At 39.0% G+C, this 16263-nt stretch overlaps 1 protein-coding gene across 1 annotated transcript; it reads right to left on the reverse strand.

Annotated features, from left to right (window-relative positions):
* Positions 1-589: 589 nt before the first annotated feature.
* LOC139741985 (MAP kinase-activated protein kinase 5-like) lies at positions 590-13876 on the reverse strand. Its single transcript, XM_071652552.1, has 11 exons — positions 13734-13876; positions 11907-12263; positions 10971-11060; positions 9506-9601; positions 8873-8953; positions 7423-7610; positions 4923-5043; positions 3589-3719; positions 2806-2924; positions 1925-2029; positions 590-1237 (listed from the first exon to the last, which is right to left on the reverse strand). The coding sequence occupies exons 1-11, from the start codon at positions 13758-13760 to the stop codon at positions 1146-1148; spliced, it is 1407 nt and encodes a 468-aa protein (XP_071508653.1). The 5' UTR covers positions 13761-13876; the 3' UTR covers positions 590-1145.
* Between the last annotated feature and the right edge of the window lie 2387 nt (positions 13877-16263).

A 16263-nucleotide genomic window follows, 5' to 3' on the forward strand; every position in this document is an offset into this window, starting at 1 on the left:
ATAGAAAAAATATACATATATATGTACAGAATGGAAATGCAGATAAAAATGTTACTTGTTTTTGTTTTTTGTGTATGAGTTGTGTCAATGATAATCAACGACAATAAAAATGTACGCTACAAGATCAATGTTCATACTTAAGTACTGTTGGGCAGGCATTACTTTCTCATAATCTTCTAGTGTAACTCACAAATCTTGGTCTCTAGTAAGTCCGTTGAGGAACATTTCCTCTAATGAACATACAAATTAACCCTCTTCCCTTGCATGCTAATGTGTAAGGAGGAGGGGTGGAGTGGGGTAGTGGGAAGAGCATGATTACATCTACACTGAAAAATGCTTTTGCATGTGAAATATCTCAATTCCATCCACCAGCTCCAACCATGCCTGACAAGGCATTGTATCTTGTCTGACTAGGATTCTTCACATCAATGATACTGTATCTTGTAAGCTGCTGGTGCATATTCTAGCAACTGTTAACCCATGAGGCCCCACATGCAGAATTCAAAGAACTGGACACCCTTTTATGTGTACTAGTTGAGGGAAACATAAGTTCACAAAAACCCAGCACAACAAGATGGGCCCACCTTGAATGATATTAACTCCCCCTGCAATAGACAATCTCTGCTATCTGCTTTAAATGTGGACTGGTCATGGGGACACAAGATGGGCCCACCTTAAACAATACTAACTCCTCCTGCAATAGACAATATCTGCTCTTTGCCATGGCATGCGGACTGGTCATGGAGACACAACAAGATGGGCCCACTTTTAAAGATATTAAGCCCTCCTGCACTGGAAAACTTCTGCTCTTTGCTATAACATGTGAACAGGGCATGGGGAAGAGGCAATTTCTTCACATCAATGATATTGTGTCATGTATTAAGTAAGCTGCTTGTTCATTTTCTAGCAAGTGTTGACCCAGGATGCATGGAGACATCCGGACTTTTGCTTGCAATGTGTTAATCAATCTTACTGGAGTAGTCTGCACCAGGCCCTTCACCCTTCCCCATGGAGTCTCGTTGATGTGATCCCTTACCCCTTTCGATCCTGTTCTGCTAGCGCTGGGTGATGACAATCGCAGCCTTCACACACACGAACACACTATTAGGAAGATCACGGCTGCTCCCAAAGCATAGCATCTTGTGTCAACAATTTGAGGAAGAGCACTTCAAGTCGACGATGCCCTTCAGGAGCAGAGCCAGCTGGGAACGGTCTACCTTGTCGGCAAACTGCTGACCTGTACCAGGATGGAAGAACGATGTAAAGCAATGTCGGTATTGTGGAGCCACATGAGTTCCACTCTCAACACATGTCTCAATTTCACGGGGTAAGTTTTACAAAAATCAGATGCAACTGAGCATGAATTATGATGAAAAAAGTGGAATGAAGACACAAGCAAATGGGTATAGACTATATAAATAGACTTGACACTGAACATAACCTAACTGTTCATGACAGAAATGAAATGACACACACAGAGAATAAGAACATTTTGTCACTAAATTACTGGTATCATCGGTAAACAACTTAACTAGTGGAGTCGACAATAGCAAAGCATGCATTATTATTTAGGGAATTTAACCAAAAGAAAGAGAGAAAGAAAAATGGAATTGCACTTTTTTTTGAAGATAGGGTGACAGGAAACTGCTTTAACATGTCTATGTACAGTCTGGGTGAGCAACATAATACCAACATTTCAAAAGCAAAGATTAGAACAGGAAAATTGACAACAAAATCAATTGCACTAATGATAATGTTGGTATTAATGGTGATTGCCTGAAGAGTATAAACAATTGGAATAGCAGATCAATTTAAAAATGTGCATCATTCATTACAATAAGGATAATGTACAAGTACCAGTTTTGCTTGGTTTCTAAATGGATGATACAGTGTGTCGACTCTATGATGCAGAAATGGAACATACCATTCCATGACAGGGATTCTAAGGCTTTGTCTAGGGAGGGGCAGTCTTGGTTGTGATGACACGCTCTTTTCATCAGCTCACATAGAGCATCCTCGCCATTAGCATCTGCGAACACAAAAGAAGTGACAGCAGTTTCAGATAAAGATCTAGAAAATAGGATATGATATCTCTCCATCCTTTCATTCACTTTACAGATTATCTAGAGATATGGCATAGTACATTAACATGTGCACACATGGCACTTCATATACTGCACTGTCCTGTATGCACACTTGGCACTTTATAAACTGCATCCTGCTATCGAATCTATCTCGTACATTTCCTCTCCAACACATTCCCTAGATGCTCAGCTTCACTGTGTGTACACATTGGCAATACACATTTACTATTTAATAAATCTTATCACTGTCTGTAAAACTATTCAATTTATGACATAACAGCTATTTAAAGACAACATTGCTTTCTATACAATTGTATTATTTGGGTATTGAACTAAAACAAATATACACATTTCATTAGGTCTCAACAGAAATTATAAAACAAATATGCCATTAAAGTCTCGATGGCGAGAAAATACCATACAGCACACCTTTAGCATATTCATATAAAAATGAATACTTTGGGGTCAAATGCTTGCTAAATCTAATAACTACGACAATTTTTCCACATTCTAGTGATAGCATTAGCCCTACCAGTGCTTACATGATTGTAGTGATAATGGCACCATGTTCTACTTCAATTTGTAGCTTTTATCAAATACATTTTTTTTTTTTCATTTCGGTTGTCTTTTCTTCAAAGCTCCATCCTGTTAGCAGCTATTCTTGCAGTAATTCAACACATACATGCAATCTAACTAGGGCAAACTAAAAACTCTTATGTACCTTTAGGTGGGACTATACAGTGTGCAATAACATCCCTCAGACATCGGACTCCATCATTTTCTTTCTTCTGCTTGACTGGCGGCTGGGTCTCACCGGTCCTATTGTCCACGGATTGTCCCCTGAAGAGTATTCACGCCATGGTTTAAAGTAGAATAGACATGTCACCATCAACAACTTTGTATTTCAATTACATTTATATTTTACATGAATATATTCACAAGAACTTGCTTTATTTCTTTCCAAGATTTTGCAACCCATTGTCAGTTTCTCACAGTTTATTCATGAATGTTGTCAGTCTGCTAAGGTGCACAATGCATGGCTGTGACAGTTCAGAGTAAAGACATTGCGAAGGAGTGAAGATATGGGGGGTGGATTGGGGTGCCCCCCCCCCCCCCCCCCCCCACACACACACACACGTGGTAGGGAAATTTGACAAGCTTATACTGTATACGCTGTTATTTTCACGCGTACAAATATTTTCGCGAATGAGGTCATAGACATTTTCACGAGATGTTTTCGCGAACTGACGCCGACGGTAACGTAAATGCACTATTATCCTAGCGCATGGAGACATTTTCGCTTGTTGTTAAATTCGCGATCCAACTGAGATTCGCGAAATTTGCGACAATTAAATCCTCGCGAAAATAACACCTTATACAGTACTTGATCTGGAGCATTAACACACTTTTTACAAATAATACTTTCTATTTGGGGGGGGGGGGGTCAACATGGGAATTGATTTATCAGATTTATCAGTATCTTTCTCTGGAGTCCATCTCTCACCTGCTGTGTATTCTCTTCCTGACGATGGGATTGTTTGCCTTAGCAACCGGTTTCAGCATCACCTTGCACTCTGGTATCCGCATGTTGGTCAGCTGCTCACTGTGCACTTGCTTTGCATTGTCCAAGATATTCTGCAAAACATGACAGGTAAAGACACAACACTTCTTCAATACTCTTCCTTTTAATCCCCTCCATCTCTTTAAAGGGGCATTCCAGATGATTTTCATAATTTCACACCATGTAGTACATAAATCGACAACTACATGTATAGAATCGTGGAATTTATTGTGGTCCTTGAGAAGAGAAACCAGTTAACTGAAAATCTTAAACAAATTACACTGAACAATGTTGATGACATCAGAGCCTCACATATTTCGAAAATGTAGCAGTGTAATTCCATTACAATACCACTTGCTCAACAAATTCACCTGTGAAGAATACATGTATATGCATGCCTTCTTCTTTTGTTCTGCTTCCTTGAGCCCCAACTCATGCATTCTTATGGTGAGGCTGGCATGTCATCATCCTTGTTCATTGCAATTTGTTGTAAATTTTTAAAACATTCTTATTCCTCAACCCAATCACTGCAAATTCTGAAACTCTGTACTCGGTATAACTAATCTATAGTTGTTCAAATGTTAAAGTCTGAAAATCATCCAGAGGTCTCCTTTAAGTAGGTGACAGAACTCTAATGTATCATCCTGAGCTATGGCAAAACCAAATGAAAATTCATTTTAATGAAGATCATGATTCCAGTTGATGTGATTTATCCAAGCTTTCTTAGATTTTACTTGCCCACATGTGTCATTCTGTAAGCAGATAATGATATATACTGTAAAAGTGGATATTTTTGTGTGAGTAATTTTTCGTGCTTGGCCGGATAAGATGAGTTCTGCCTGTTTTTAATTCTGTGGAATCGAGACATCAACTACTGGAACACATGGAAAGCAGAAACATTTGTGTGCTTTTATTTTCACACAAGTTTCAGGTCACATAAAATGCACAAACTTTTAACACCACGAAAAATTCCCACCTTGACAATATACAGCTGTAATACAATGGATCATCTGACATGATTATGCACTGCTATACAATTATATGGAAATGTGGAAAGTTTCATATATACATATACGAAACACCAGAAATATGAAATTTAAGGATATTATGATCTATCTTGATGATGCGTTCTCAAGAATTAACACTATGTATACAGGTAGTTATAGACATCATAATCATATAAACTTCTCATACCGAATGAGACATCTCATGATGAAATGTACTCACACAAGCATCAATCATGTTTGGGGAATAACCTGTATGACTACTAACGTCACCTTGTCTAGCATGATGGCTGGTGAGTGAAGCTCTGTGTTCAGAGCAGAGTTCTCCCTCAGCCACGGGTGAGATACCAGCTCTTCAATGTTGAGTCTCTCCGCTGGATCCACTCTCAGTAACCTGTTAATAAGGTTTGCATATGCACATACCAATGGGACTATCAAAGTAATTGAACAGATTTGCCAAAAAAAGATGCAAAAACTTGCTGTCACCCAGTGAAAGTATGTGAATTCAGAGTGTAGCATCTATAGTTCCATCAGTATGAAAAGAACAGTTTGCGAAAAGACCATGCAGATAACTCTAAACAGAGAATCAGTCTGTTCCATCAAACAGCCCTAAAACACAGAAAGCCCCAAGAAATTTATGTTACCGATGTATTAGTAATCAAAATGGATCTTTCAAGCTTTTTGGACAATCTCTTGACTGAAAAGAAAGCTGTATCATTTCTGAACCAAGTCAATATTTTATCTAAGTTCCATCATACAGTGTACAGCCCTTAAAAAATGATCAACTTTGCCTTCATGTGGTATGGTCCATTAAACATTGAACAGCAATACACACTACTATAAATGCAATGTATTGAGTATATTGCTACATGTATGCCACAGGAGTCACAACAACAATTGAGGAATTTTACGAGAAACATGATGACGCACCTTCATTCAAAGTGAAGATAAAGATATTATGACAACCAGTAATAGTAATTAGGAATGGAAGTACTGCCTGAATCCATGATTGCATGTTCCTGACGAGATACATTAAAGGCCTGGTAGACTGAGGAGATACATTAAAGGCCCGGTAGACTGAGGAGATACATTAAAGGCCCGGTAGACTGAGGAGATACATTAAAGGCCCGGTAGACTGAGGAGATACATTAAAGGCCCGGTAGACTGATGAGATACATTAAAGGGAACGCAAACCCAAAGAGCAATGTGGATTGAGTGAAAGCAGTAACATTAGTAGAACACATCAGTGAAGGTTTGAGGAAAATCGGGCAATCGATGCAAAAGTTATGAATTTTTAAAGTTTTGGTGTTGGAACTGCTGGGTAAGGAGACTACTAGAGGTAATGACGTATGAGTGGACTACAATATAAAGAAAATATATATAAAGGGAATTCAATGAAAATTCATTTTTCGTGAAAATTACTCATTCTATCAACTTGATACTGACATATGTTAGGGGTGGCACTTATTCCCCCTGCTTTCTGAAAGTGGTTAGTCAAGTACTCTTTCATTTTGCTAGAAAAGTGAAATTTTGTGGAATTCCGTTTATATTTTCTTTATATTGTTGTCCACTCATACGTCATAACCTCTAGTAGTCTCCTCATCCAGCGGTTCCAACACCAAAACTTAAAAAATTCATAACTTTTGCATCGAATGTCCGATTTTCCTCAAACTTTCACTGATGCGTTCTACTAATGTTAATGCTTTCACTCAATCCACATTGCTCTTTGGGTTTGCGTTCCCTTTAAAGGCCCGGTAGACTGATGAGATACATTGCAGGGGTCGCACTTAACTTTTTTTTTAACTAGCCAGGCGGACTACTTAGAATCAATTTTGACACTGAAGCAATATTTTGGCTAGCCAGACGGACTAGTAACTTCAGAATTTTATGATTTTTAGCTAGTCTGACGTGATTTTGGGTGGCCAATGGCCAGCGGACCATCGCCAATTTCGAACCCTGTAAAGGCCCGGTAGACTGAAGAGATACATTAAAGGCCCGGTAGACTGATGAGATACATTAAAGGTCCGGTAGACTGATGAGATACATTAAAGGCCCGGTAGTGAGGGGATACATTAAAGGCCCGGTAGACTGATGAGATACATTAAAGGACCGGTAGACTGAGGAGATACATTAAAGGCCCGGTAGACTGATGAGATACATTAAAGGACCGGTAGACTGAGGAGATACATTAAAGGCCCGGTAGACTGAATGAGATACATTAAATGACCGGTAGACTGAGGAGATACATTAAAGGCCCGGTAGACTGAGGAGATACATTAAAGGCCCGGTAGACTGAGGAGATACATTAAAGGCCCGGTAGACTGATGAGATACATTAAAGGCCCGGTAGACTGAGGAGATACATTAAAGGCCCGGTAGACTGAGGAGATACATTAAAGGCCCGGTAGACTGATGAGATACATTAAAGGCCCGGTAGCGAGGGGATACCATGGAGTGGGAAGGCTGGCCAGGTTTACAAATGTGTAGATATATTTGAGAATCCCTGCAACAAATTGTGTACAGCTTTATCGCTGATCTCTATGTAAGTACATGCACAGGCGAAGAAGTATGACTGGACCGTTATGGATGACTGATGTGAGCTCATGCTTTGATGCCCATTTACTGACATGTGGCTGACGGGCGCTATTCTTGGTTTTTGAATGCCACCAGTGGGCAGCGAATTCACTTGGACTACCTATGTTTCCCCACGCTACCAGGGCTTTAATGCTGCATGATTATGCCATGAAATTTTGTGGGGTGTAAGGCTAGCTCACCTCTTCACCACATCCTTGGCCTCATCTGAGATGAGGGCCCACTCCTCTGATGGAAACTCGTACTGGCCTGCCATGATCTTGAGTCGCATGTCCTTGGAGAGCTGGCGACTGGGCGTGTCCGGGTAGAAGGGCGGGTAACCGCACAGCATGATGTAGATGATGACACCCATGGACCACATGTCACACCCCTGCCAATGATTTTGATGATTGACATATTATGTATAGGTTTTCTTTGCTTGCTGTGATTTATGGTACCCATGAACTATTTTCCTCGATGAATGTTCTTTCTTTGTCATTCCTTTCAAACATTATATTGCAATCTCAATTATGCAGGTGGTGGAGAGTAAAAACTTTAAATTGTCCATCGTGCAACAACATATTAACCCATGAAAGGCGAGTCCTAAGTATACTCGGGCAGGTGTCTATGGGAAATGTGTGTCGTAGCAATATCAGCCCGTCCTCAACGGATTAATGTTGATAATTTCATCCCAGCATTGTTTTCAAAATACCATGACGAAGCAGCACCCCATTTGATTGTAGACTGTTCCATGTTGTCTCATTACAGGAAGTTACACATAGATCACTGCTAGAAAAACAGTAATAAAAAAGTATACCCCTGGTACATTTTGTAAGAGGATGGCCAATCTAAACAAGAATGAGCAGCTGTAGCAAGTAGGAACACATGCACATTGGAACTTCCATTACCCAGTCTGATTGAAAAAAAAAGTCTCCTCAGCTACACAGTAGTCACAATATTCGCAACATGACTCTATCACTTCTTTTTCCTTATATGAATGAGATGCATGTAGCAGCTATTAAAGACAATTCTGAAAGGCACTGAAGCAGATCTACTCAGTTCAGATTTGAATCTAGATTGACAAGAGGTTCAAGACTCCTCGTTGACTCCTTGCAGTGGGCCCTGGTAGCTGTCATATGACAGGCGAATGACAACACCAGCAATACAGTTGAATCCCATAATAATGAAGTCCTCGGGATTGGCAGTTTTCTTTCGTTATAACGAAATTTCGTTATAACCAAGCAAATAAACAATAAAAACTACTTAGATTGGATAATGTTGCAGCCTGAATCTTTACTTTGTTGTAACCTGAATTTTGTTATAACCATGTTTGTTATAACAGGAGTGCACTGTACTGGCAGTACGGTAGTTAATTTCATCCTATCTTCAAATAATCTCTAACAATTACTCAAAATGTACACAAAGAAACACTAGAAAGACTTTTTTAAAAGTTTTTATCTCAAAGTTCCTCATATAGAGTAACAAGGCATGATGGCATAGCCATTCACTGTTATGGAAATTGGTTTTAAACAACCTCACCTAGCCCAAAAGTATATGCTTGCACCTGGGTTCAAACTCAAGCTTTCACAAAAGGCTGTGACACCATAACTTTGGCACTCCATAATGAAACGGTTCACTGATGCAGACTCTCACCTTGTCATAGGTGTATGGCTTGGGGGCCATTTGGATGACATTCCTTTGCTCTCTTCGCTGTCTCTTCTGGGCTTCTAGAACCTGGAGTAGGCAAACATTGAGAAAACTTTGATTACAGCATGGAAAATTCCTTTTGAAAGAGGCTGGGTTCAGTCACTATATTCAGAAGTTCATGGATGGTATGTTTTACCTACTGTGAAAGAAAACTGCTGATACACACAGACTATTATACGCCCTAAAAACTTACAGAACCCACCACATGGATGGGGGTCACAGTGATAGCAATAACAAGAAGCGCTTCGTTTCTAGTTGTGATGCTCCCCAATGCCCACATTATCATCCTGGTACCATGCAATGTACCTATCCATTTTACATTATTACATGCTGCTATCTTTCAACACAAGGATCATTGCATTCACTTCTTTCCTCAGCATGTCCCTTCAGACCTTGTTCTACACGAACTTGCACAAAATGAAACGGAGCATTCTCTTCTCTACACTGAAATTGTGCCCGTTTCAAGCATGAAATTAAATGCCCTCCATGCATAAACCCCTTTCACACTTATAAATTATGTATGCTTTGTTGCAAGGCATGGAATCAAATGGCTGTGAAAGACAGAGCACGCAGGCTTACCTGAGGTGCTACATAGTACGGAGTGAAGTGAGGTGTCATTAGGTTTCCATCGTCAACTTTGGCAAATCCAAAGTCTGACAGCTTGACTGGGGAGTCCTGAAATTGAAAATGAAAAGTTTGAAAACAATCAAAACAGAACCACGTCTGTGATGACAATGTTCAACCAAACAAGTCATCATCATTCTATATCTGGGATCATAAACAGAGTTTATCACAGTACTATTTCTCCTGGCTGTCATAGCTTCCAGACTATACAAAGACCAAAAAAAAAAAAAAAAAGACACAAAAACCCCTTCCTTATTTCATTGATCTCAGATCTCAACTGGTTGTAGTCATTCTCATGAATAATAATAATAATAATAATAATAATAATAATAATAATAATAATAATAATAATAACAGTAATAATAATAATAATAATAACAATAATATGAAATATTTTTTTAGCGCTTAATACAATGTGTTTTGAAGCGCATTACAATCATCAAAACAAGAAGTGCTTGAAATATCCAAAATTGTATGACTACTCTTGACAGATTCCTATTGACAACACTAGCAGTTGTGATTACCGCAATTCAAAATGTATGATTGTCACAATGCCTGTACAAATAAACCCACATGTGCAATACTGTCACCACTGAAAACTTTGCCTTTTCATAAAACATGTGAATGTAACACACACTTACCGGTAAGCACTTTTGAAAAAAAAAAATAATAAATTATGGCGATGGATAAATTTATCATATTCTCAATGATTTATCATGCACATTCTCATACATGACAACACGAGTGAAAAAATCTACTATAAAAGTGGAAATTTTCGCGGTGTTGAAATTTTCACACATTTCGCGCAACCAGAAACTAGCACGAAAATAAAAGCACGCAAATATTTTTGCTTGCCATATGTTCCCGCGCGTGATGTCTTGATTCCGCGGAATTAAAATCACGCGAAACTCTTCTTGCCCGGCCAAGAGCGAAAAATTAGTCGCACGAAAATATCCACTTTTACAGTAATCAAAACAAAAACACAGTCAACATATCACAAATTTGATATGGTTGACTATAAAGCCAGGGCTATGATTTGATTAACACAATTCTGTGCATACAGCAGAACTCTGTCCTGTCTGCACACATGTACATAAAATCTTCTTTGACATCATCAATTTCAGGAAACATCAGACTATTCTCCATGTTTTCCTGCTCTTTCACTAGCCATTTTTAAAAGCATTGCTTAGTTGCAATATACAGTGCACTCCCGTTATAACAAACACAGTTATAACAAAATTGCGGTTCCAACGAAATAAAAATTCAGGCCGCAATATTATCGGCTCTATGTCTTTTATTGTTTATTTGTTCGGTCATAATGAAATTTCGATATAATGAAAGAAAACTGTCAGTCCCAAGGACTTTGTTACAACGAAAGTCCACTGTACTGGAAATCAGAAAGTGGTAAGAGTGGTAGTACCTCTGAATTGTCCTTCAGTAGCAAGTTCTCTGGTTTGAGATCTCTATGTGCAATGTTTAGACTATGGCACCTTTCAACAGCAGACGCAATCTAAGTGTGCAAGGGAAAAATAGTAACATATCAATATTGAGACATATCAATATGATGGTATACAGTTGCTGTGTCTGAATCTCCTAAGCGCAAGCTTGGCTAATCAAGTTGTTTTCAAATACCCAAACATTTATAGCTGACAAAGATTTATTGAAAGATAAGATGTCATTTGTATGCAGGCTCAATATCATAACAATATATCAATTTGATACAGTAAATAATGATTGTTATGCCAGAAATGTTCATGTGCCATCAGATTCTTTAGTTTAAAACATTCATTACTTGCCTGAAACAAAAGTAACAGAAAGGGGAAAAATCCATTAACCGTTGTCACTAATAATTACTTAACTGTACTTTTATTCAAGTACTATTTCAGGTGACATCGAAATATTGATTTTACCACTCTATGGAGGTGCCGAAGCGCAACTTTTATTCTCATACCAGGTGCCCGTTTCATAAAACTTGTCAGCAGTGACAACTGCCACATTTCTATGACAAATTTGCTCTCAGCCAATCAGATGCAAGGATTTCAGTAGCTTGTTACATCTATGACAACTTGTCACTGATGACAAGTTTTATGAAATGGGCCCCAGGTCATTCATACTGTCTCCAATAATGACATGTTTATAAGAAAAGAATCACCACTAAGTTCATCTTATCTATTGCTAGTAAAATTCTTCTTGAATAATTGTTGCCATTAATTCTCTACGCAATTATCTCTGTGAGAAGCAGGCAAGGTAGACATTACATACAAACTAGTAGACATGCTTGTTTAAAATCCTCCTACAGAAAAAATTTCTGATGTCGTCTAGCATCAAAGTTATCTCATACTGGTAAGTCTAGTACCTGCTTAGTGAGTATGACAGCCTGCCGTTCTGTGAACCGCTTCTGTTTGCTGATCCGGTCAAACAACTCTCCCCCGTCCATGAGCTCCATGACGACCAAGAGGCGGCTCTTGGGGAACGGCTCTCCCGGGAACTGGACCTCGTTGGAGAAGACTTCCATGATCTTCACGATGTTGGGGTGGCCGCTGCACCGAGCGTGGAGCATGACCTCGGTGCGGGCACTGGGCTTGTCTGGGAGGAGTTTGAGGGCGAACCGCTCCTGGGTGGTCTTGTGCTGACAGGGCCGAACAGGACCATTGATGCCGGTCCCCAACTTCTGGGTCCAGTCAATGGAGTAGTCCTCCAAAATGGAAGCAGTCTGATGGTAAGATGTCAGAAATTCATCCAGGGAGCATTAAACATTTATCAAGAAGTGTTGCCATGGAGGACAGAGTGAACCAAAAATATGCGCAAACAAACTCAAAACCTACATGGTGAATTAATTAATGTTCATGAAACCCTGATTCTTATCCTTGTCCAGCACCTCACAATCAAATGTGATGTGTTGGCACCTGCACAAAGGTTCGATCTCCCATGCCAAAGTTCGGCCGTGCGCAAAAGTGTTCAGGTTTTTACATGTAGCAGCTGTTCATATTTTCTACGGCATTCTGGTTGAATCATGCATGGTCGGTTTGTGTTCCTGACATATTTCTAAAAAAATGAAAAAAAAAGAAAAAAGTTAGGCCTCTAATGCTACTTATGGGAAATTTGAACATTTGACGTGCCCCTTTTTGCCCCCCTCCCCCCAAAAAAACCCCTAGAAAACATGGCCAACACCACATTTTCAACAGTGGGGGGGATCATGGTTTCATGAGCTAACAAAAAAAAGAAGGCCTTCAGCGCAACAACAGGTGCCACTTCTGCGAGTTCTGGGTTTCTTCAGCTGACAAGCAAAAAAAAATAATAATTACATTAAAAAAAAAATAAGGTCTTCAACCCATCTTTCTCATACTCATAAGAGCAAAAACGTCAAAAGGCTTACTGCACTCAACCCCTGTTGACTCAAAGTTATCGGCATCAATCTATTTTTCTTTCTGGTGTCACTTCTGTCTGGGGTTGAACAAAAAAAAAAAAAAAAAAAATGGGGCCCAAACTGGTGACGCTAAAAGAGTTATGTAACGTTAGATTATTAATGCCAAATTTATATATTCCTGTGAATGCAGGGCTGCCAACTCTCACTCATTGAGAGTGAGACTCACTCATTTTGGTCCTTTCTCACTCTAGATCTAGTCTAAAACTTTATTTCATTTGCATGCATTTCTATTGATCCCACTCATTTTGACTCCCAAATTATAGCATTGGCCTATGGGAGTCTCACTCGTAGTCTCAACTAGTTTCCAATGGTGGCAGCCCTGTGAACGGGTGCAAAAAAAAGTGGGGCAGGGGGCCCACGCCCCCCCCCCCCCCCCCCCCCCTCATTATGCTATGAAGACTTTGATTGAGGCATGTTAAACCAGCTCAGCTAGACGACTAACGTTAAGACTAAGAGTTTGATAACCAGCAGCAGCGCATTCGCCACATAAATTAATGACAAAGAATCCAGCAAAAGGTTGACTGCGAAACCAGACCATAATCATATACCACTCCTTACCAATCATTGTTGTCCAGCACATCGCACTGTCATGTCAAGACTATTGCATTGTCTGTAGGCCTACTCTGGAGTCTGTCGACTGCAGTACAACGTTAACTATAAACGAACGTTACACTTCACACGCAACCTTGTCAAGGCTAAACTTTTCTTGGTCAGTGACAGTAGAGATCAATCATTCAAACACAATTATTAGTTTACCTTTATTTTGATGGATTGGCCACTCATGATTTTGACAGGTTGTAGAGGCGGCTACCAGCACTAGTCCGTAAATGCTGCAAAAACATGCCTTGTTGAAATTATAGACAGCTCAGCCATGCAGTGCTGGGGATCCCACTCTCCAATTTGTGCTCATTCATTTATTGTTACTGTTTTGTGTACGATAATGTGCGGTGCGGCTTGTGCATAGAGCTGCATAATGGCTTGTGCTATTGCTAGCCTATAATCAAGTCGTTGTTGGCCATTCTCTATTAATCTTATTTAAAAGTAAATACATGTACATTGTACTAGTAAATGAATAATGATTGCTTTTTCGCCATGCATGTACTGTTTACACGACGAAATAATTTCATTATCACATTCCACACTACTGGTTTGGTGTATATAGCAACAACAATCAGCAGTGCAGCCGAGGTTTCCCTTTCATACAGGAAAGGCACGATACTCCGGATCCATGGCCAGTTCCTACTCAGTACCGGTATAGCAAAATCGTCAATGCACAACTGAAAGTAATAATTTTATGATACGTTTTCTTGTGCACACAAACCCAAGATGGTGTTTCGCGCACAATGTGTCCAATTAACTGGTTGCGGAACATATTGCATGGTAATGGGTGCGTTAACGGCCATAGGGCCTACACGTCCATTATTATTGAGAATCAAATGTAATCAAATTTTCAAAACAAGATCCAAATGCAGAAACCGGTTCTTGTTTTACTTCCATTTTACCCCGGATTGGTGTTTCGTTTGCTAGGTAGATTTGTTATCTCGGGCCCCTGACCTCTTGCCCCTTTATCAAAACTTTGAAGCTGACTGATACCTGAAGGATTTGTCATCATGAAGATGAGGAATTAAAGGGATTGTACAGTACTGGTTGAGGTAGGGATTCATGTTTTGAACATTCCTAAGTGAGATAATAAGAGACCTCTTATGAAATATGAAAGAGCATGTAATTTTAAGAAGGATTCAAGGATTATTTGATGAAAATTGGTTTTCAAATGGCTGAGATATCCCAAAAAGTGCTAATAATAAAAGGCGACATGCCCCAACTTTATTAGTATCTCTTTGTTTCACCTTGTTTTTGGATATCTCAGCCATTTCAAAACCGATTTTCATCGAATAAACTTTTGATACCCCTTAGAACCACATGTTCTTTGACATCTCATAGAGTGGTTTCTGAATATCTCACAAAACGTTAAAAGCTAAATCTTCACCTCGACCAGAACTGTACATACCCTTTAAATTCAGGAGAAGTTTGAACCCTTGCCCCCCCCCCCCTCCCCCCAATGTTTAGGTCTGCTACGTCGACTTTGTCGACTTTGTCTTTAATGAACGTTTAATAAAGTCTTTGGTCCGCTATTTGTTCGTCACTGGTTTCTTTACATGAATATTCATGCGGCTATTGCCAATTCATGTATATTCAAATAAGAAAATATAAGATTTGAAAACTAATACATAGATAAAAAACATTGAAATCTAAAGATTTATGCTGGGTTCAAACTTTCTGTGTTAAAAATAAACTTTAGTATACCTATACGTTATTGTTCAGTTATTCACAATTTCAAATTGTGTTATGAAGAGATATTTTCATTATATTAATTGGCCTAATAAGGTGTGTGTGATCTAATTTTAGTCGGCCATGCCCGTCTTCATACATTACAACATTTGGCTGGTATATAAAATAATGTGATACCGATATCAATTGGGAATAGGATGTGTAGGTATATAGGTGGTAGGACATTAGGAACAGGTTATAGGATAAGATTATATAGGATTAGGGTACATTAATCCCAGATTGTGCCAGTATAATCTCATAACTATTTATATTTTTTAAGTACCCAATAAGAAATAAACATTAGACGTTCTTCAAAGGTTTTCTGGACGTTCTAGATGGATATGAAATGGTATCTAAACGTTCTAGAACGGGTCATAACACTTTTTGAACGTTCTTTTAGGCGGTTTTTTTTGAACGTTCTAAATAGACGGTTTTCAAAGGTTTTCTGGATGTCCGCGAACGTCCGCAGAACGTTCTGAATATTCTTAAAATGTTTTGCTGACGTCATTAACGTCCAAAAGGTTTTCCGCAGGTCCTTAGAAATTCCGAAAGGTTTTTTGTTGGTTTTTTAAATGTTTAAAAAAACGTTTTTATAACGTCCATTTGAAACGTTTTAAATACATCGAAAACCTTCCACAAAAAGACGCTCTGAAAACGTTTTGACAAAATGTCCAAATGACGAACTTAGAACGTTTCAAGAAAGTTCAGAAAACGTCCAAATGTTATAGCTGGGATGGACTTTACACAGTTCAGACGCACGTTGCAAGCTGAACAGTTTAATGACAGATCAAGGGCCTAAATACCACGTCTTAGCCGTTACAACTTTCCTTCAATACAGCTGTATTTGATTTTTTTTAAACCGTCTGGTGACTTACACTAATAATAATTTTCCCAAGCATTTGAGCATGTATAGGCCTATAATATGTGTGCATTTTTTTAGATGATTGAATTTTAGTTC

This window comes from Diadema antillarum, unplaced genomic scaffold (assembly GCF_040938485.1).
Source record: "Diadema antillarum isolate AM-2024a unplaced genomic scaffold, OU_Dant_1.0 scf00000032, whole genome shotgun sequence".
NCBI lineage: Eukaryota > Metazoa > Echinodermata > Echinoidea > Diadematoida > Diadematidae > Diadema > Diadema antillarum.